The sequence below is a fragment of the Prenolepis imparis genome, unplaced genomic scaffold (assembly GCF_030444845.1).
Source record: "Prenolepis imparis isolate NDT839.2.m4 unplaced genomic scaffold, iyPreImpa1.0 SCAF_3, whole genome shotgun sequence".
Classification (NCBI taxonomy): domain Eukaryota; kingdom Metazoa; phylum Arthropoda; class Insecta; order Hymenoptera; family Formicidae; genus Prenolepis; species Prenolepis imparis.
The window spans coordinates 7,061,323-7,085,224 of NW_028141161.1; the positions used below are offsets into that span (position 1 = coordinate 7,061,323).

The window sequence follows — 23,902 nt, forward strand, 5'->3', positions numbered from 1 at the left end:
ATATAACAAAGATAAATGTTGCGATAGGGAGGGAATTTCGCGCATGCGCAGTAGCGCGAACGCCTATTCGTCCAGCCTATTTCTGCGCCGCACATGCGCGAAAACGCCGGCCTCGTCGGACGCCGCTGATTGGTCGCCGGTAGATATTCCCTAGATCCGACAGCCAATCGATAATCTCCGACGTACGACAGATGTAAATTGACATCACAAATTCAATCGCGGTACGCACGTTTGTCTGTTTACACATATACGTGTAAATATAGGATTGCGTATAGGTTATGTACGCGTGTGAGATTTCACAATAAATAAAGTTCCATATATATTTTAAATCTCGCGTGTGTGTGCATTAATGTGCGCATAAATAAGCGACGATAAATAATGGAAGTGACTTGCTTGAGTAAGTAATGCAATAATATTTGAGCCTCATCTCTTCAAATGAATAAGCTGCTGATGAATGTTTGTGAAATTATTTTTCCGCTCCTTCTTTCTTAATTCAACCTGCAATCTTCGATTTTTCAGACTTTCAGGACGCGCTGTCCGAATTAGAAAGCGTTATAGATAATGCTACTTTTCTCAGCATCGATGGTGAATTCACCGGCCTTAATTCGGGTCCGGATGCTGGCCCCTTCGACACGCCGGCTCAGTATTACGGCAAACTCCGAGCAGGATCGATGGATTTCCTGCTGGTACAGTTTGGTTTGTCCGTCTTCACGTACGACTCACAAACTGACAAGTAGGATATTATTTATTAATTAATTTATTTACTTATTTTGAATATTGCTAATTAAACTGCTGATAATTGAATTAAAGGAGTACGCAGTCTACAAGAAAAATATTATATATACGAGGGCAGTTCGATAAGTCAGTGACTTTTACAAGATATGGCACTCAAATCGCAATCTAATTTTATTTCTGATATTTACCATCTTATTTAAGTATACACACCAAGTTTCAAGTAGATCTGTCAAATAGAAATTTTTTGACAGCGTTCTAAAGCGGATAAGTTTGTGTTTTTTGCTAAAATGGAAAAAAGTGAATTTCGTGTGCTAATAAAACATTACTTTTTGCGTGGAAAAACCATTAAGGAAACTGAAGAAAAGCTAAAAAAGTATTATGGGGACTCTGCTCCATCGCATGGAATGGTTCACAAGTGGTTCACTGAATTTCGTTGTGGTTTTTGGTCGATTGTGAGCAAGCGCGGCACCCATCTGGCCGACAGCTTCTTTATGCCCAAATGTTTATGCAAGATATTAAAAACACGTTCGTTTGAGATGTTTACCATCTTGGCTATCTCGCGTATCTTCACTCGACGGTCGTCCAATACAATATCATGGATTTTATTGACTGTTTCTTCAGTTGTGACCTCATTCGGACGTCCCGGGCGCTCAGCATCATTCGTGCTTGTACGACCACAACGAAATTCAGTGAACCACTTGTGAACCATTCCATGCGACGGAGCAGAGTCCCCATAATACTTTTTTAGCTTTTCTTCAGTTTCCTTAATGGTTTTTCCACGCAAAAAGTAATGTTTTATTAGCACACGAAATTCACTTTTTTCCATTTTAGCAAAAAACACAAACTTATCCGCTTTAGAACGCTGTTAAAAAATTTCTATTTGACAGATACTTGAAACTTGAAACTTGGTGTGTATACTTAAATAAGATGGTAAATATCAGAAATAAAATTAGATTGCGATTTGAGTGCCATATCTTGTAAAAGTCACTGACTTATCGAACTGCCCTCGTAGGGGTGGATTAAATATCGATGAACAAATGTCTTTCTTCTTTCAGATATTCTCAGCGTTCTTATAATTTTTACGCGTTTCCCAAACCGTTGAATCGTCACGCACCGGATTGCAGATTCATGTGTCAGACATCCTCGATAGTCTTTCTGGCGAATCAAGACTTTGACTTCAACAAACTTTTCAAATATGGCATACCATATCTGAGTGCGAATGAAGAAGAGAAACTTGCCAAACGCCTGGAAGAGCAACAAAGAATCAAAGAAGAGAACAATCAAGACTTGATTCTGATATCGGACACTGACAAACCTCAAATAGAGGAAATATGGTAATTGTCTTTTTCAATTTAATTTAAAAAAATATATGATACTAAAATTACAATCGTGTATCAGTGAGTACTTAAATAAGTACTTATATGTAAATTTCAGTTCTAGAATAGAGGATTTTCTTGCTTCGGATGCAGAAGAAATAACGATAGACAAATGTAATGCTTTTATGAGAAGACTCGTATACCAGGAGGCTAGAATTAGGTGGCCCAACAAAGTGAGAGTCGAAGGTAAAGTTGAAAATACTTGGCACTGTCTTTCCATACAAAAAACAGGCACTAAAGAGCAAGAGGAAGAGAAAGATAATCAAAAACGCAAGAAAAAGGAATTGGAAATAAAACAGGCTGTAGGACTCAGTTATCTTTTGAAGAAGATTGTAGAATCTGTAAGTATATATATATAGTATATCTGATTTTAGAGATAAGTGGATATGCGGAATTATTTTGTAAGTAATTAATAAAAAAATTGTTCATATAAAGTCATAAAAGTTGTTTCATTTATAAAGTGATGTTATATATGATTAGTTTTGTACAGAACAACTTTTTTTATTATAATTTTTTCGTATCTTAATTGCTTACGAAATAATTATCCATATTTTTAAATTAGACATACTGCAGACATATCCATTTACAAAAAAATTACATTAGAATTACTACATCATTTTTGGGGAGAAAATTACAACTTTTTATATCTACAACATTTTACATATTTCTTCAAAAAAAACAAAGATGCTTAAAAGAGATGTAAATTATATATATAATATTTTTCTTTTGTAATTTTATTTAATTTCTTTATTTCAGGAAAAGACAATAGTAGGTCACAACATGTTACTAGATCTGTGTCACATTGTACATCAATTTTTTGCACATTTGCCAAATGATTATCTAGAATTCAAGACTTTGATTCATGGTTTATTTCCTCGGTAAGATGCAAGTATTTATATTCTTATTACATCACAGAAAAAAAATGTTTTAACTCTTCAAATATTATTGCTAGTTTTTAATATTTAGAGATGTATGTGTGTGAAATTTATCACAGGAACTTACCTTTTCTTCTTCTTTAAGTTTATTGGATACAAAAGTCATCTGCCAATCACAGCAATTTAAAGAGCACGTAACATCGTCGAATTTGAGCGTATTATTAGACATTATGAGCAAATCTCCATTCTCTATTCCCGATGTAGAGCCTGTGGAAGGACGTAGTTATTCGGCATCAACGGAAAAGTCACATGAAGCAGGATACGATGCGTACATTACTGGATTATGCTTTATTGCATTATCCAATTATCTTGGTCAGTAATTAAGTCAGGTACAAATATCACGAATTACGATGAGTAATATTTTTTTCGTCGATATTATTGCTCATTTGCGAAAATAATCGTATCAAGTAGAAGGAGTATATTTTGTAGAGTAGACAATATATGTTTCTTATATCAAATTATATACATGAGTAAATAAATGTATTACTCGTAATATTTATGAATAATTGCTTTGTGTGTTTCTTGACTTTTGTCAATATATGTTAAGCTATATTATATACTATATATGTTAAGCTATTATATCTTTTTAGGTACATTGCAGAAATCTGAAAATGTCACGGTACTAGCAAACTCTCCTTTGCTTAATCCTTTTCTTAATAAGTGAGTATTACATGTATCGGAAGCTCTGAATATAATGTTTTATACTTTTATTCTTAAAAATTTTATATAAATTACTTTTATTGGTTAGATATTTATTTACTTATAATTTAATTATCCTTGTTTCTTCTTTTTGCAGACTTCCAATTGCAAGATTGAAAGACTTTCCGTATGTGAATTTAGTAGGAAAAGATCGTAAGTATATCTCGTAAGTATATCATTAAAAAAAAACATTATTTTAGAATATTATTGTATGCATATCCTCATTATTATTCAAATCAAAATATATAAATAAATAAAAATATATATTTTATATATAAATAAAATATATATTTATATATTGATTTAAATAATTATAAAATATATAAAATATATATTTTATTGATTTAAATAATTAGTATAATTAGTATAATTATTTAAATTAATAAAATCAAGGAGAGAGGAAAGGGATATCTTTATATTCTATCTGAGTAAATAGTAATAGTTGACATATTTTTTCTTTTTTTTTTTCTAGCAAATCCTAGCAGAGATCACGTGTTTCACATAACATTCCCTAAGGAGTGGAAACATACGGATATAAGTCAATTTTTCAGTCCATTTGGTGAGTATTGCATCGATAACAAACCGGAATTGACGCATCACAAACGATGTTTGTATCTGTAGTACTACATGATAATTTTTTTTTACAGGCGGTGGTTACGTTTCATGGTTATCGGATACATCCGCGTACATAGGTTTATATCGTCGGGAACAAGCCAGCGCCGTGATGCAGAGTTTAGCCAAGGAGACTGTCTGCAAAGTACAAAAATATTCGAGCCATCAGGCCTCCTTGCAAACTTTCGAGGACCGTAAACGGAAATTGTCATCGTCCGAGTGAGTTACAACGATATATTACATCATATAGATTTTAATACAAAATGATTGAGACACGATGAATTCAATCGGTTCCTTCCATGAATATATCGGGGTAGTTTTATCGAACAAAATTAAACATTTTTAAATGCAACTCCCTTTCCGCTCCTAAATTGCTCTAAATTGCTCGGGGTTGCAGTTAACACTTTCTAATGTTTAAAAAATATTAATTTATATATAATTATAAAATAAATGTGTACATTTACGAAAGGTGCAGTGTCTCGAAAATCGCACGCATCGGAACAAAAATGGATATATAGTCTCTCCATCGTAATTTACTTTCTGCCGCGAGCTATCACGCTCAGTGCGAGATATATTAAACGCACGGATGAATAATGCGTTATATAGCTCCAGTATGATCTTCTCAGGACGAAAAAGAGAGAGAAAGGGATAAGACCCTAGGCGGCCTCTCCTAGGATTTTCAGTACACGAGAAATTTGCATAGGGCTGTAAAAGACCTTGTTCTGAATTAATGCACGCGATGCTCGCTACAGGCCTATCTCGTCTCTTCTTGCTCTCCTCCTTTTCCCTTTCCCCCCTTTCTGCTTCCCTTCCTACCTCTTCCTCCTCTTTCTCTCTGGTCCGGTTTGTACCGCCGTCCTGCGAGTAACTGATATCTTTTTATGGAAATTGCATTAAGGCTCCTGGCTCCTTTCCGACCATGTCGAAATCGTGACGTCAGAGGCGAGAAAACACACGCTAAAATTTCTTAGATGCCATTTCGAAATAAAAAAATATTTCGATGAAACAGCACTTCAGATGGCTTTAGCGCATTCTTAAAAAACCCCGAAAACTATCCTTTCCCTTTTATAATCAATCAACAGCTGTAAAATGTAATATTATGAAGCCCAGTCCGTCTGGTCTTTGCACATGCGCAGTCATTCCGCATGTCAAAGTCTGATATCTCGATCATTTTACAGATGTTGATTGATTATAAAGGGAAAAGGATAGTTTTCGGGGGTTTTTAAGAGTGTGCTAAAGCCATCTGAAGTGCTGTTTAATCGAAATATCTTTTCATTAAAAAATGGCATCTAAGAATTTTCAGCGTGTGCTTTCTCGCCTCTGACGTCACAATCCAATATGGCCGCGGTGAGCACCCAGGAGCCTTAAACGATGCACAAAGTCCGAGTCGTTTAACACTTTTTTTATTTATATTTTTCTGCTCCATTTAATTATTTCATTTTAATTCACTCATTGATTTTATATATTAAGAGATAAATTATATATAATTATATTATTTATTAATGTATAAAGAATTATTATTAATATAAATAATTATATAATAATTATTATTATATATATAATTATATTATTATTAATTATATAAAATATATTAATAAATTATTAATTATTAAATTAATATAGAGAACTTTTAAATCGCAATTATTTTTATTCGTTTAAAAATTTCTGATCAATACGAAACTTATTAAACAATGTTTGGAAATTAATGAAAAGTTTGAAAGGATATCAGTTACTAAAATCGTATTCGTAGGATTTTCTGGAAAAAAAATTATTCTTGATGATACATAGCTTTCAAACAGCAGTAAGTAGTTAATCGTGTGTTTAAAGCGGCGTTTATGAGTGAAAATCTTTAACGAGATAACTGTGTGGCCGAAGTGATCAATATTATACCCAGGAACATGTTCCAATCAGCTGTCGTTAGTCTCTTCGTCTACTGAACATGGCGCGTATTTTTTTTCATTTTCCGTAACCGATTTACAGTCTTCGCGACCGCATTGTATATGTTACAATTTACAACGTTGTTCGGTCTCGTCGGATAACACGATATTAATGAATCACCCGTGTGTGCTCGTAATTACCGCGCTCGTAAATTCTCCTTACTCTGTCGCATGCGTTTTCATGCGATACGAATGTCGGATGATAAGAAGCTGCGTGTGATCACTTGAGACAAATGATATTTCTAGGAATAACGGAATAGTGTCTCATTTTAAGGGTGCACAATTTATATTACACTGATTTAAATCGACACGTAAATTCGCCGATATAAATCTAAAATTTATAATATCTAATAACATAAATTAATAATTAACATAAATTAAAATAAATAAACTATATCATTTTTAATAAATTTGTTAAAGAATTAATAAAAATGCAAAACTTTTTTAAAACAAATATTAGAATCTTTTTAAATCAATTATTCTGGAAAAAAAATCGTTTTTAAAGTATACATTTTTCTTTAACTTTATATGTATGTTTGTATGTGTGTATATAAAAATATTATTAAATAACAAATTATAATAATATCTATATCATTTGTAATATTACAATAAACTAATTAAAAAAAAAAAAAAAATTAAATTAATTATTTAAATGAAATTATAAAAAATTAATAAAAATGTAAAACCTTTTTAAAACAAATATTAGAATCTCTTTTGAAACCAATTCCGGAAAGGAAGCTGTTTAAAGTATATATTATTCTTCAGCTTGAGGAATAAAATACATTTCAGCTCGAGAGGAGCGAAATAAATTTAAATCTAACGAGGAACGAAAATCTTTGGTATCTGGGCGAGAGCAAATGTAATCGGGAAATAGAAAGCCTTCGATCGGTTGTGCATTATTGACTCCATCATACATTATTCTCCAAAGGAAATTTACTCGTGTCCGAGTTCACGGAACCGTCTCGCAACTTATGAATATGCAGCATCTCGTCTGTGCATACGTGTATACACGTGTGTAAACTCATTAAATATAGAACCGATCGCAATGAAAAAAGCTCTCAGGATAGTCTCCGTGAATATGTTAGAGCCAAGTTTGTCGCGCGCGTTGACAATTGACGTCTACAAATTGATTCATCGTGTGTGAAATGCGTGGTTACATATTTACCTTTAATGAAATTTATTCTCCTGCGATATAAAAAAATTATTTTTTTTTTTTTAGGAATGTGGCCGTGAAAGATAATGAAAAATCAACTACCAACGGAGCGAATACGCCCGAAGACAAAGGATGGAAAGTTGCCACTGGTAAGTTCTTTATTTTTTTATCTTTACATTAATTAATATTCCCGATTCTCGTTTTAATATAATGTTTAATAAAAGGTAAAAGGCGCAAGAAACGCAAGGATCAAGCGGTAGCAGGTGGCACAACCGACAAAAAAGCTTTCGAAGAGGATAATTCTTGGAATTAGTTGCAGGAGCATTTGGACTATATAATTAAGAAGATGACGTATATACAGAAATTTAAAAAAATACCGAGATGTGCACATTATAAAAAAAAACATTTCGAATTTCTTCATCGAAAGATCTTCGTGTTAATTAGACAAACGTCAATCACCCATGTGTACCGTGGAAATATTTATAAATAAAAAAAAGATATTAATAAATCATTTATTTATCTGATAACGTGTCACATGTGCACCTTTATCTATATTAATATATATAATATATTAATATACTATATTATACATATAATTATTAATATACTTTAATTCTTTAACAATTTTTTTTAAATAAGTTTAATATTAAAAATTATAAAATTATAGTTTATTGTAATATTACTGTAATATTAATATACTACACATTTCTCGTTTTATATATTCATAGTTTCATATTCATAGTTGAAAGAGAAAATCATTTGCTCTATATATAGTTCACAATTGTTCATGGATTCCTTATCATTTCCCTTTACAAGATCTAACAATTACAAAAACTGTTATACTTGTGTATAAATTTTCACATATATATGTATATTAATTATGCCTAAGTTTGTATTTTTCTTGAGTTTACAAAATTATCTCATTGGTTTCGCAGTTCAACCTTAATATTATAATACTGTATGTTGTAACAGCTAGTAACATTTTAACTGATAATTTTAAATAATGTATTGACAGTTTTTCAACTAGCGTTTGGCCCAGTTGACGTTCAACAATACATAAGTTTTTGTTAAGACACTTCAGTACGTAAACAGAATTAATGTGGTGTACGTCGTTCGGTCAAAGTCATAAGGTATGTAATAGCTTTAAAAAAAGAAATAGAAACAGCGTGACATTATGTATGCAAAAGTAAAATGCTGTTTAAGAATTTTTTTTAGTCATTTGGAATTTTTCTTCGCGCGTAGAAAAGAAATTAAGTCTGTTCGTTAAATGTAAAATTTAATTAAAAATCTGAATTTTTCAATTATAATCACAAAATGTTTGAAATTAATTTAAGTTTTAGAGATGTATTTTTTAAAAGAATTTATAAATTAATAGTTTTGTGCGAATTGTATTAAACTATTGTACTAAATTATAGTATTATATTATATTATTAATTATATTAACTTATAAAGAATTATATGAGCAGATAATAAATAACTTGGAACATAAATGAATGTTATGGATTTAAATTAACATCTTCGAATCTAATACGAATTATGTTAATATAAATATTATAATATGGCAATTAATATATCTTTCCGGGGAGGGAGAGGTTCAGTATCTATTGCAATATAACACGTAATATTTTTTGTCAAATATTTTTTATATTTTCTTCTGATTTTAACTAACTAATAGAAGTTGAAATTCAATTAGTAACATAGACTCGTTTTACGTTTATAGAAAGATGAGTAGATTGCTGGATTTCGAAGAGCAGAATCACGAGAATGCACCCAGCGATACCCCTTTGCGTGGATATCACCCGAGATTTCGCAGAACTGAACTGAATAATGCAAAACCGGTGAGTCCATCTTCCTCGAAAATCCTCCCTCCAGACTGATGTGATGCGTTGGACTCCTTTGGGATTTCCAAGGGCATTGCGTTCATTCCTTATCGAGGCACATGCCGCATAGAAACCCCAAAGCTGCCTCAACAAATTAGTCTGCGTTTCATATTTCGCTATACATTTTTATATCGATATTCTGAATGTGCTTAATTTTCTGGTAAATTTTCTTACGCGTTATTATGACGTAAAGTAATCAAATTTTATACTTTTAAATCTAAATTAAATTTTATACATTGCACTGTAGCCTAATAATAAAAAGTAATTTACATGAAATGTGAAAATTAAAACTATACAATTTTAAATTACATTTAAAAAGCGAATGTACAATTTTAATTATCCCTGATTAGTATAACGATAATAATAATTGGATTTATCTCGAGCTTCCTTGTTTTTTTTTAATAATTAAAACCATATTAAAAGCGTGTAATTACGATTTCGCCAATTTTAATAATCCATCATTGTCAATAAATTCGCGATTTGTTAATTCAAAGTGATTTAAACTTGATCCTTGCGCATTTTTGTTTCGTAAAAGAAAATTCGATTTTATTTTGGAGAAATAAGAGTGTAAAAAATCGACAAACCCGAACAGGACGATTAGGAAACGCAAGGACTGACGGTTAATAATAATTGCTGCGTGAATTATTAATTATGAAATTTATTGTATTGATCAATATTTTACCTTTAATCGGCTGTAATCGCTGTAAGTGATCGATTATGTATATACATATGTATGATTAAACGTACACATATACTAAGAAATGATGGTTGAATCTAGCCATCAAGAGAGATGAGAGACTAATTATTTAATTAATTAAGAATCATAAAATTAATATCATATATATGACTCTTCTCTGATATGTTTAATTTTTTTTATGCATACTTTATATTATTATCATTTATTATAAAATTTTCAAAAAGTAAAAAAATGACAATAAGAGCCTTCATTGTATTATATAATAATATAAAATTTAATTTAAATTTAAAAGTATAACATTTTATTTTATATTCTACATTTCGTTACAATTCATCGTGAGTTTTATTAAATTAATGTTTTATAAATGAAGACACAGATAGAGTGCGGCACTCTTCAAAGACAAATCATTCGTATGATGATAAAAATTCAAAATGGATATCTCTTTCTCAATTATGACACTCTCATTCCCAAGATGCGACACGTGACACGAGAGAGAGCGACTTTAATAGCCTATAGAGGCGAATGTATATTTATTACGTAATTAAAAGGCTTATAAGTTACCGTTGTTCATCTCTCAGAGAGATGGATGTCTCGCTTTAAAAGTAAATCGAATATCCCGTCGATGTTTCCTCTCGATCGGCGGGAGAGAGATGCATCATCCCCGTTTAAGCCGGGAATAACTTGGGACTTAGCAGGCCAGTAGGATTCAAACGCAGCCACCACAGGACCACTAAGGCCCAAATCATCCCCAACATTTTCCGGTCTTATGTCCTCCGCGCGAGACGTGGCATCTGAAAAATATTCCAAAAGCAATTATTTATCGCTCATTTTTTGCTATTCGCAAAATATTTTTAGGGATTTTATTACATTTTTTCATACAGCTTTAATTAATAAAAATAATTAATAAAAATTATATATATATATATATATATATATATATATAAAAGTAGAAAAATCAAATTGTTTTAAGGCTTCTGGGTGCTCACCGCGGCCATATTGGATTGTGACGTCAGAGGCGAGAAAGCACACGCTGAAAATTCTTAGATGCCATTTTTTAATGAAAAGATATTTTGATTAAACAGCACTTCAGATGGCTTTAGCACACTCTTAAAAACCCCCGAAAACTATCCTTTTCCCTTTATAATCAATCAACATCTGTAAAATGATCGAGATATCAGACTTTGACATGCGGAATGACTGCGCATGTGCAAAGACCAGACGGACTGGGCTTCATAATATTACATTTTACAGCTGTTGATTGATTATAAAAGAGAAAGGATAGTTTTCGAGGTTTTTTAAGAATGTGCTAAAGCCATCTGAAGTGCTGTTTCATCGAAATATTTTTTTATTTCGAAATAGCATCTAAGAAATTTTAGCGTGTGTTTTCTCGCCTCTGACGTCACGATTTCGACATGGTCGGCAAGGAGCCAGGAGCCTCAAGTACAAGAAATTTGTCGATTAATTACAATATATATATATACATATATATATAATTTTATATTTTACATATATATATAATGAAAATTATATATACAACATATAAATACGCATATATATAACAACATAAATACACATATATATAAAATATGTGTTACAATAATATTAAGAAATATTGAAACTATATACAAGATGACAAGAGAGAAATATCGAAACTATTCGACTGATATTTAAGATCAAATGGGTAGAATTAAAAAAATCAAATTGTTTTAAATACAAAATAAATCTGTCGATTTTATTAACGTACAATACAAAAATTATATGAAACAATTTGATATAATCAAATTTTGTATTTCAAAAAAGTGTAAAAACGATAGAAGGCAAAATTTGATTATTAAATTGTTTTATATAATTTTTGTACTGTATGCTAATAAAATTTACAGGTTGTTTATAAATCGTTTCTTTCAAAACCGTTTAATTTTTTTCAATTCCGCCCATTTACTTCAAATAATAGCCGAATAATTTCAGCAACTTTCTAATCATCACCCATCATTTTACACACGCACATATACATATATACAATATATATTGTATTTATTTTATATATACGAGGTGTCTGAAAACAACCGGATGTCTTTTTAATAACAGATTCTTTGGATAATTTTAATATGACTTTTCCTCAACGAAAATGTCGAGCAAAGTTAATTTTTGTAAGTTTTCATTTTTTCTTATTATATATCTTTGTAACCAAGTTTTAAATTAAAATTCTATTAAAGTCCACTTGAAATTAACTGCGAATGTAGAGTTTCGTTAATCTTTTAATTTCTAAAATCTTTTAACAAAATTTGGTTTGTAAGAGAGAAAAACTTTTCTTTTTCTATTTTATTTATAACTCGAAAATTCTTGATGCCTCGATATTTTCGCTGACAAAAAAATCATCTGGAAATTGACCAGAGAATCTGTTATTAAAAGAACATCCGGTAGTTTTGAGACATTCTGTATATATACATAATATAATTATATAATTATAGAATTATTACTCCAAATTTTATAAACATTTGTTTGAAAATTTGATACCATTTATATTATATATTATTAATTTTTCTATATAAATATGTATATATCTAGTTATATATAATATTTAATATATTCCATAACATATGTTATTTAATATAAAATGTATAAGTCACATAATTTTATTAAGCATCTATAAAATTATCTTGAAAAATCTTTAGAGTGAAAAATCGAACCGTTCTCTTTTTTAACGCCATCTTCTTTTCACTTCCACGAAGCGCGACGTTTTTGCTGATTTACTATGTATTCAAATATGTCGGAAGCGTTTAATAACCGTCTGTCGACCCCGAGATTCTGTTCGCCTCTTTCATTACGTTAAGTACCAGAAGTGCACCTAGTCATCCTCAATGATTTTATGCACGCCACAAAATAACGGGTGTGCCGGAAGTGTTGTCGAGAAAAGGAGATAAAAAGTGACTGCGTGAAGATGCACGCGAGATATTCGCGATCGTTTGTGTAATAAACGAAACGAAGTACCTATTTCTAAAGAATATCCAGATACTTAATACATTTTGAATCTTCTGCATATCAATTAAAAAAATAACAATTTATACACATTTTCTCAAATTTTTTTCTACTTATCTATGCAATTTTATTAAATATTTTTATTATATATATTTATATATATTTTAATTATATATTTATATTAATTACATATATATATTTTTTAAAATTATATATTTATTTTTAAATTTATGATTCACTATTTATATATTTATATCATAAATTCATTTATCAATCAATTGTCATCTATTTAGCTCAGCGTATTTCTGTATTTCATTTGAATTACCTATATCCATATGTATTGAAATTATCGTTCGATATGCAAGAAAGAGACAACAGAAGCTGAAACAAAAGCCAGACACCTACTGTTATTGAGTAAACCAATATATTGTGTTTAAAATCCTTGTAAACGTTTTAAATTAAAATTTTAAATCGATACATGTTAATCTACATAAAATAATTATATAATTAAGGCTCCTGGGTGCTCGCACCGCGGCCATATTGGATTGTGACGTCAGAGGCGAGAAAGCACACGCTGAAAATTCTTAGATGCCATTTTTTAATGAAAAGATATTTCGATTAAACAGCACTTCAGATGGCTTTAGCACACTCTTAAAAACCCCCGAAAACTATCCTTTTCCCTTTATAATCAATCAACATCTGTAAAATGATCGAGATATCAGACTTTGACATGCGGAATGACTGCGCATGTGCAAAGACCAGAAGGACTGGGCCTCATAATATTACATTTTACAGCTGTTGATTGATTATAAAGGGGAAAGGATAGTTTTCGGGGTTTTTTAAGAGTGTGCTAAAGCCATCTGAAGTGCTGTTTCATCGAAATATTTTTTTATTTCGAAATGGCATCTAAGAAATTTTAGCGTGTGTTTTCTCGCCTCTGACGTCACGATTTCGACATGGTCGGAAAGGAGCCAGGAACCTTAAGAGTATAGGGATCTGAAAACGTTTAACAGACTTTCGCCAAGATCTATAGAAATTTTTTTGTTAAATTTCGAAGTATTGACAAGAGTTAAAGTAATGTGCAGACTATCGCTTTAATGAGTTTATAAGATAATGATTTTTCAATAACGATATATAAAACGTACGTGCTTTTATGCACTTTCGATTTATACCAATAAATTCGTAATAAAAAAATTTTTAAATCCTAAAAAATATTTAAGATGCTGTAATTAAGTGAATCATTTGATACGATCAATGGCAATATTCTAATGAGCACAATTAAAATGAGCTTGATGTTTTCCATCATTTTGTGGCCTAAATTTGTGGCAGCTTATTCTTAACCCTTCTGTCAATGCATGTAATTTTTCCATCTTTCCATCAATATATGGATACTCGGGTATCAATTGCGGGTTTTCGACACATTATAATTGTGACAATTTTTTTTATAACAGTGTTGGACATCGAACATTCTTTCCCATTATATTTTAGGAAATTTCCGAATTAATACAAAGATCCTTTGTATTTTGTTTTTGGCGGAGAAAAATTCCAGCACACATTTTTGACATTTTGACGTTTAAAGTTGTGATACCCGGGTGGCCATTCACTGACAGAAGGGTTAAATCAAATAAATTTCTTACAATTAGAAAATATTCGAGATACATTCGAGTTATACAGGATGTCTGGTAATTAACTGACCAACACTTAAGGGTAGATTTCTGGAATCATTTGGAGACGATTTTTCCTCAGCGAAAATGTCGAGAGAAGCCATCATTTTTTGCATGTTTCCAATTTTTGCCATCATGTATTTTTGCAACTAAGCCTTAAGTAAAAATTCTATTAAAAAATTCTATTACCAACTCTACTTGAAATTAATTGAAGAATGTGATTTTGTTAATATTTTATTTCCACAAGGCTTAATTTGCGAAAAACCCTTTATTTTCAATCGCTTATAACTCGAAAATTATTGGTGCCTCGACATTTTCGCTCATCCCAGGAATCTACCCTTAAGAGTTGGTCAGTTAATTATCAGACACCCTGTATATGAGTGCACTGAGAGAATTTTCTCTTAAAATTTACCCTGAAAATCATGATAATCGTGGGACAATATGGTATGGAAAGAGTTTTATGAGAATTTCTCCGATTAATATTTATCACTATTACAATAAAAATAATAATATTGATAGAATATAAAACATGTTTGATTACTTTTACTAAACTACATAGTAAAATTAATCAAACATATTTTATATTTTATTGTGATAGATATTATTATTTTTATTGTGATAAATATTAATCAGAGAAATTCTCATAAAACTCTTTCCATATCATATTGTCCCACGATTAGCATGATTTTCAGGGTAAATTTTAAGAGAAAAGTCTCTCTGTGTGTAATTGAAAGCATCAGGCGGATGAGTGAAGCGGTTAATTTCTGACATCGCGCGTGTCTTTTACGATCGAATTCCGAAATCAGTGTGTAAATGGGACGATAATAAATCAATGTCGGTCCGCATTCCCTGACGGATAATAATCGGCGCCGAGTGATTCGCGTGGATGTCTCGCCCGAATAAAAAGGGTCGCGCGCGCATAATATTATATGTCCACGTAGGCTATACTAGTGTAGGCTACGACTCACTCTCGCGCATTTACAATTCAATTTACACGACACGCGCACTACAGGACGAGTGGCTTCGGAAACCGGAATTAGTCCGGCGGAATCGCTATCCTCGAGAGAATACAAGCTGGCGTTGTTGCAATTGATTATCAGCGGTAATACGATTTCGATCTAATAAGCGACAACCCTAAGCGCAAAGTGATGTTCAATAAGCCGGGTCCATCGGGACGATCTCGCGCGATCTTTGACGTTTGACGAGCAAAAAATTGTGCGTGAATTACACAGACCTGCATAATAAAGGATCTTATAACACATGTTTGAGCAAACGAAGTGTTTCGTAGGTAATTTTGTGCGTTGATCCGAATCTGACCTCAGAATCACGTCAAGTTTCTGAGATAAATAAGTTAAAGGTGTCAAATGATTTTGGCCAAATATGTATTTATTTTAGAGACATCAAATTTTGTTTAAATATTTCTGATGTCTCGTCGCATAGTATAAGTCTTCCCCTTTAAAATCTATTTTTAATCGATCTCGTACGATATTTTGTTCTCAAGATATATCACTTTAAAGATATTAGAATTACAAATGCTTACTTTTTGTATTGGCTTATTGTGTTTTTGGGATATTGGGATTTTTGGGTTCTAAATTTAGAATATTTGGTCTCTAAAATATAAAAATGCATCAAGTTGATCAAAATTGTCATTTTTGACACATTTAATCTCATTTATCTCGGACGAGCAAATTCTGAAGCCAGATTTGTATTCAGCGCACAATAAATTACGTGGGAAACCACTGTCAAACATCAAAACCATGTAGGCCTGTATTATGGCATCATGGTGATGATGAATCGGCGTCATAGGCCTAAGTGAGAGTATCGCGGATCAATGTTCTCGCGTTAACCCTTCTATCAATGAAGGGGTACCCGGGTACTTAGAGTAACTTTAAATGTATTAAAAATATGCGCTAAAATTGTTCTCACTTAAAACAAAATTCCATGGATCTTTGAGTTGCTTCGGAAACCTTCTAAAATGTAATCTGAAAGAATGTTCAATGTCCAACAGCTGTTATAAAAAAATTATCACAATTACAATGTGTCAAAGATCTGCAATTGGATACCCGGGTATCCATACATTGGGTTTGTTCTTTATCGCTGCACTGATGAACTAGTGCACACTGGTGCAATAAGTTAAAGTATGAGACAAATACATTTTGGGTTTGTTTTTTATCGCTGCACTGATGAACTAGTGCACACTGGTGCAATAAGTTAGTGAGACAAATATATTTTGTTTCACTCTAACTTACTGCACTAGTTCACCAGTGCAGCGATAAAGAACAAACCCTTTGTTTCACTCTAACTTACTACACTAGTTCACCAGTGCAGCGATAAAGAACAAACCCATTGATGGAAAGGTGGAAAAATTACATGCATTGACAGAAGGGTTAATATATAAGTCGTGCCACAAATTAGAGCCACAAAATGGCGGAAAACAGTAAGCTCGCTTTTTAATAGTGTCCATCGTATCAAGTGATTCACTTAACTTCTAAGCATCTTAAGTCTTTTTCAGGCTAAATGACTCTCGACCAGTTCCGATGCGTTTGTCGCGTCTCTGTACTCACTCTCGCTCTCCTCTCCTCTCCTCTTCCGGCTGCGCGTGCACGTGCGATGCATCGACGTGCTCCTGCGTCTTGTACGCAGGTGCGAGGTGCGCATCACCGAGCTCTCATTTCGTCGTCGTTGCTCGACGCTCGACGTTCCCGCGACGTCGCGCGAGATGAAGGAAAAAGAAGCCGCCGCGGAAGTGGCCCCCTCCTCCCCTCGGGGGGGAGGGGGAAGAAACTCGCGAATATATATATGTATACATATATATAAAATCCTGGACGCGCGAGAGAGGATACGGTTTCTTCTTGCGGAGAGACACGCACACCACTGGTCCGGGGCCGGGGACTTTTTCGACGCCGCGTCGCATCACGCAATATATTTTTGCGTCACACGCACCGCCGCGTGCGTGCGTGCGTGCGTGCGTACTGTCCGTCTCTCTTTTTTCGACCTCTCCCCTGGATGAGAGAGAGAAAGAGAGGAGGGAGAGAGCGGAAAATCGATCGAGCTACGACCCTTCTTCTTTTACCGTGCCTCGATAGCAGAAAAGCCGGCGGTGGACCACACCCTACGACCTATCGTGACGCTTTGCCGATCGACCGACCAGTCAGGCTTCGTCTTTCCGTACCTAAGGGTGGACCCTTCGCCCTTTTGTTTGTGAATTCACGCCGCGCGGACGCCTCGTGGCTGAACAGGGGGTTGAAGAACCGGAGGAGGCATGGTTACGGCGCGGATAAAAGGGGAAGAAAGACGGTGGGGCCGGAGATTAACCCCCTTCTTTTTCCCCCCGCGTAATCTTCCGCTCCGATCGAAAGTATATCGTTGTTTGCCGAAAAGGAGGGATTTCGAAAGAAAGGTTTTTTTTTTTTTTACTGCGTACAGGAGGACGCGCAACTGGAAAAACACTAGCCCGAGGGATCGAATTCTGAAAGAGGCTTCTAATAAACGTGCGTTCGGCAATGCTTTTTTATTTTTATTTTTATTTATTTATTTTATTTTTAAGAATTATTGTGTTGAAAAAAATAAACGTACTTCTATCGAGAGTCACTTCTCGTACAACATAAGCGATCGAATTTGTTATCTTTCTCTCTCTCTCTCTCTCTCTCTCTCTCTCTCTCTCTCTCTCTCTCTCTCTCTCTCTCTCTCTCTCTCTCTCTCTCTCTCTCTCTCTCGCTCCTCTGTACGCAATTTCAGTCAATAAATACATTTATTTGAAAATTTTCACGCGAGAAGCAAGACGAATATTAATTGCGTTGAATATTAATTAGCGATAATTTTTTTGCAGCAAGCATTTTCTGAAATATGCGTTTCGTAGAATGTTTTTTTTTCTAAGGGTTGAACAAGATCTTTTCAGATATGAAAAAGGGCTAATAAAAGCCAGGTATTAGGCGCAACAAAATTGATAACTTACTCTTTGATTATTTTGTTATTATAATTATACTTGTATATTATAATTATAATTGTATATGTTATAATTATACTTCTCAAAATAATTAAAAATTAAAATCAACATCTGCGCCTTAAAGGGCTTTTAACAGCCCTTCTTTATACCTAATTTTATATTTATACATATATCAGAGCCTTTTCAATTTATTATTTTACTTTTCTTTTGTTCGATTGAAACACTCCTAACAAGACAGTAATTATTGCGATACAGAGAGATGTAAATTGCACACATTTTTCACGAGAAAAATATTTCAAAAATTCGAACATGTGAGTGCTAATTCCTGGCTACTGAAAGAGTAACGCTCATATGATTAGACCAATCGATCCTTTTCTAGACAATAATATAAAATAAACCAACAAATTTTCGGAATGTATACAGTATAAAATTTTATGTATGTTTCTATTCAAAGACATCGAAATTGCTGCCATTTATTCCTTTATAATAATGGCTTTTAAAATTATTTGAGAAATTATTTAATTATAAATTAATTATAAAATATTTGAGAATTCCACACATATTTAATATTTCAATAAATTATATTTTCTTTAAATGTAAAAAAAAAAAACAATGCAATTCCGTTTTTTTCCATGCAATCGCATTGAAAAAAAATAATTTCGCTTAAATTACAAAATATAAATTATAAAGTCACAAGCCCGCTTTAGATATGTCTTCTATAACTCGAGACAAAATTCAAGAAAGAAATATATCTATAATTTTGCGTGCTGTGTGTATTTTAAGTGTAAAAAGAGTTACGAAATTATAAAAATCTATGTATCTTTATATTCTTCTTTTTTTCTTATCACTAGGTTCAACATATCCGAATAATTTTTTTTCTTTCTCATGTGTTCAGCAGCATATTGATCGATGCTTTTTGCTGAGTAAGCTCTTTCTGTTTTAATTATGGTTTGAATAAAATCAACTTTTTTAGTAACTTTGATTGTGATTTTTAATAGTTAACGATTTAAATTATGATTTACGATTTTTTTTGAACGATTAAATTAGAATTTTTTGTGTCGAATATATTTCTAAAAAGTTATGTAACATTTTTAATTATAATATTTTTTGTTATATAAATTATATTACATTGTTAGATTTTTGTGTTATATAATATTATAACATTTTTTGAAAAATCAATCGGATTAGTAGTTTTTAGAAAAAACATATATAAAGATAAAAAAATATAATTTTACAGGAGAGCGTATCAAAGATTTTGATGCCATTCTTATATGTTCAAAATTTTTTTAGACACTTAGGATTTTCTTAAATATATCTAAAAATAATTTTAATAATATAGCTCAACATTATCTACTCTTTTTAAATAAAAGTTTTGATATATATTTTTTCAAGTGTATATCTACTCTTATAAAATTTATATATTATAATATAATTATATATATAAAATTATATAAATAATCACGATCGAATTATAGAGATCAATAAAAGACTTTCATTATACAGCATACTTTCAAAAACACAAATGCGAGTGTAATAAAGCCGAGATATAGTTACTTTTATTAAATTATTATCATTTTTTTAATAAAAGTTATTTTTTTAAGCGTGTATCCATTCTTATAAAACTGTATATTATATATAAATATAATTATAAATGTAAAATATAAATATAAAAAATATATAAAATTATATAAATAGAAATTTATCACGAATTATAAATAAATAAAGGACTCTTTCATTATATATATATATATATATATATATATATATATATATAAACCTTCAAAAACACAAATGCGAGAGTGTAATAAAATTGTGTGATATATGTATATATTGCACTTATTATTCATTTTTTTAAGAAAAAAAAATATATACTATCAAGTAGGTATATTCATTCTTATAAAATTATATATTATTATACAATTATAAATATAAAGTTATATAAAATTATAAGTATAAATATAAAATGTATATAAAATTATATATAAGTAAATAGAAATTTGTCATAAATTATAGAAATCAATGAAGGACTTTCAATATATAAAATACATACATTTCAAAAACACAAATACGATACAAATGCAACGTTATCTATTTTATTAATTATTCATTTTTACCATGCGATATTATCTATTTTTATTAAATTATTATCTACTTTTTATAAATAAAAATTTTGATATATTTTTTTAAGTGTCCACTCTAATAAAATTGATATATTATATATTTTTCAATTATAAATATAAATATAAAATATACATAAAATTACATAATATGAATTATATAGATTAATAAAAGACTTTCATTATATAACTTTCAAAAAACACAAAGTGTAATGAAGCCATGTGCGGCATACATATACTGACAATACTTGTGACAAGTACAAAGAGACTTCGCGATATTCGATCCACCTAGCTATCGAGGTAGTACGATTACACAAACCGCGATTTGCAAGTCTACATACTGGAACTGGTTCATCGTACTGAACGGGGGTTAAACCGTCCATCAGGATCTCGCGTGCAAACGTTTGGACAGATTCCATTCCATTTGCCCCGCGCGTTCACCGTAGCTCACAGCTCGGTTCTTTCTTTTTTTTTTTTTTTTCATCGCATTCGCGGCGATTCGTTTCGCGAGAGATGCCGCGAGATCGCCGGTGGTTAGAGACAATAGTTATGCTGATGTACCAGTTGCAGTTGCGATCGTTGAGCGTCAAGCCGCACCATGTATCGCGTATTATCTCCGGCGTGCCAGAGGGAGCAGAGCGAGAGTCGGACGAATTATCATGGTAATCACAGAACGGTAGCCGCCGGTTACCGAAAGGTCAGACCGATGCCACACGAGATTGTGGCCGTGCAAGAAGAAAGGTACCTCATCTCCAAGTGGACACTATCCAGCGCCCGCGATTAGGGATGGGATCAAGTTCAATATGTAATATATAATTTTTTATTTTTATTATTTTGCAAGAGTGGATACACTCTTGAAAAAAAATATATAGAAAATCAATATTATATACTTTTATTTTTAAAAAAGTAGATAATAATTTAATAGAAATAGATAATAAGCGTACATTGAGAGAATTATCTCTTAGAATTTACCCTGAAAATCATGGTAATCGTGGGACAATATGATATAGAAAGAATTTTATGAGAATTTCTCTGATTAATATTTATCACAATAAAAATAATATCTATCGCAATAAAATATAAAACATGTTTAATTAATTTTACTAAATTGCATAGTAAAATTAATCAAACATATTTTTACCATATTATGTATCGCACAACGGCTTCATTACACTTGCATTTATATTTTTGAAAACAAGCTTCATTTATATGATGAAAGTCCTTTATTGTATAGATGAAAATTCTTTATTCTATAATTCGTGACAAATTTTTCGATTTATATAATTTTATATATATTTTATATTTATAATTATATAGATATAATATATAATTTTATATAAGAATGGATACACTCTCTTAAAAACATATGTATTAAAACTTTTATTTAAAAAAAAAGTAGATAATATTGAGCTATATAACATTATTTTTGGATATATTTCAGAAAATCCTAAGTCCCTGAAAAAATTTGAACATATAAGAATGGCATCAAAATCTTTAAAACTCATATTTTTGATCTGTATATATTTTTTGTAAAAACTACTAATTCGATTGAATTTTTCTAAAATCTATTCAACAATTAAGAGAAACTATAATTTAGAATACAGTCGAACCTCGTTAATTCGAACCTTGCTAATTCGAAAACCTCCACAAATCGAAACAATGTTCGTTTCCCTTGAGAAAACCTTTGTAAATCGGAAAAAAATGAAATTAACTCGAAATTTTTGGAGCAATTTTTGTAATTCGAATTTTCAAAAATGCTTTGATTTAGTGAGCTTCTATAGGCGCACGAAAACTGTTTTTCGTTGTCTTTCGCGGTGCACACATATTCTACAATGAGTGAAAAACGTAAAAACAAAACGTTGACAGTCGCCGAAAAAATAAATATTATAAAAGCCGTTAATTGTGAAGGCAAAAAGAAGAATATGGTATTTCGCAAAGTACACTGTCAACGATTTTGAAGAATCAAGATTCAATACTCGAGCAAGGATCTTCAGAAAACTTAGGTCGCAAGAGAAGAAGAGTTACCGAATTTCCTGATGTCGAAGAATATTTGATCAAGTGGTTCAAACAATGCAGAGAAAATAATTTGAGTTTAGGGGGATCAGTACTAAAAGAAAATGCTATGCTTTTCGCCAAGTCTTTAGGACATCAAGATTTTAGAGCAAGTAATGGCTTGGCAAGTTTAAAAGGCGACATAATATTAGATTCCGAAAATTGTGTGGCGAGAGCGCAAGTGTCAACGAAAAAGTCTGCAACGAGTGGAAAAACAAAATTTCAAAACCGCATACAGACGAAGAATTTTATGAGAATTTCTCTGATTGATATTTATCACAATAAAAATAATAATATCTATCACAATAAAATATAAAACATATGTTTGATTAATATTTTACTAAACTGCATAGTCAAATTAATCAAACATATTTTAAATTTTATTGTAATAAATATTATTATTTTTATTGTGATAAATATTAATCAAAGAAATTCTCATAAAATTCTTTCATATTGTCCCACGATTACCATGATTTTCAGGGTAAATTCTAAGAGAAAATTCTCTCTGTGTAAGAATAATATTTCATATATTGTATTCTTGGGAAAGTAATCGAATTTAGAACAGTTATCGAAATTTAGCCTGAGTACCTTGCAAGATTTGAAATAGTATAAAGTACTTTCTATTGTAAAGAATCGAATTTTTTACAAGTAGTACTCGAACTTTAAGATAAAAAAATTTATTTATGATACTTGCTACACACACACACATCCACACATGCATACTCCTATTTACACACTATTAATCTAATCCCATAATTTCTCATAAGTATTTATAAAAGATTCAAACATATAATACTTGATCCAGGTTCGAATGTACTTAAAAATACTGTTCTTGTTTTAATGGTATTTATATGTATATAGAGACTTTGGCCCGTATTATGAGCTCGCATCTATCTCTAGATGTACCTCTAAAGTTAGAGGCGCCTCTAAAATTAGAGGCGTAGATAAATGTACATCTAAAATCAATCATATATTTATCGCACATTTAGAGCTTACATCTATCTCTTAGATGTGTCTCTAAAGTTAGAGACGCAGATAAACTGACTTTAGTCATACATTCATCTGCGTCTCTAACTTTAGAGGCACGCATCTATCTCTTAGATGTGCCTCTAAAGTTAGAGGC

The 23,902-nt window shown here is 31.4% G+C and overlaps 2 protein-coding genes across 2 annotated transcripts in view; one reads left to right on the top strand and one right to left on the bottom strand.

Moving 5' to 3' along the window:
• The first annotated feature begins 15 nt into the window (after positions 1-15).
• On the top strand, positions 16-7,942 carry LOC145934511 (poly(A)-specific ribonuclease PARN). The gene is made up of 12 exons (XM_083034984.1): positions 16-397; positions 520-733; positions 1,791-2,069; positions 2,170-2,452; positions 2,868-2,989; positions 3,132-3,358; positions 3,637-3,706; positions 3,843-3,898; positions 4,218-4,304; positions 4,393-4,576; positions 7,514-7,596; positions 7,672-7,942. The coding sequence occupies exons 1-12, from the start codon at positions 379-381 to the stop codon at positions 7,758-7,760; spliced, it is 1,713 nt and encodes a 570-aa protein (XP_082891110.1). The 5' UTR covers positions 16-378; the 3' UTR covers positions 7,761-7,942.
• A 2,572-nt stretch (positions 7,943-10,514) lies between these two features.
• Positions 10,515-23,902, bottom strand: part of LOC145933549 (uncharacterized) — a 42,660-nt gene continuing 29,272 nt past the window's right edge. Inside the window, exon 2 of the mRNA XM_083033346.1 lies at positions 10,515-10,815. Coding sequence (XP_082889472.1) covers positions 10,592-10,815 — 224 coding nt within the window. The 3' untranslated portion in view covers positions 10,515-10,591. The remainder of the gene's footprint in view (positions 10,816-23,902) is intronic.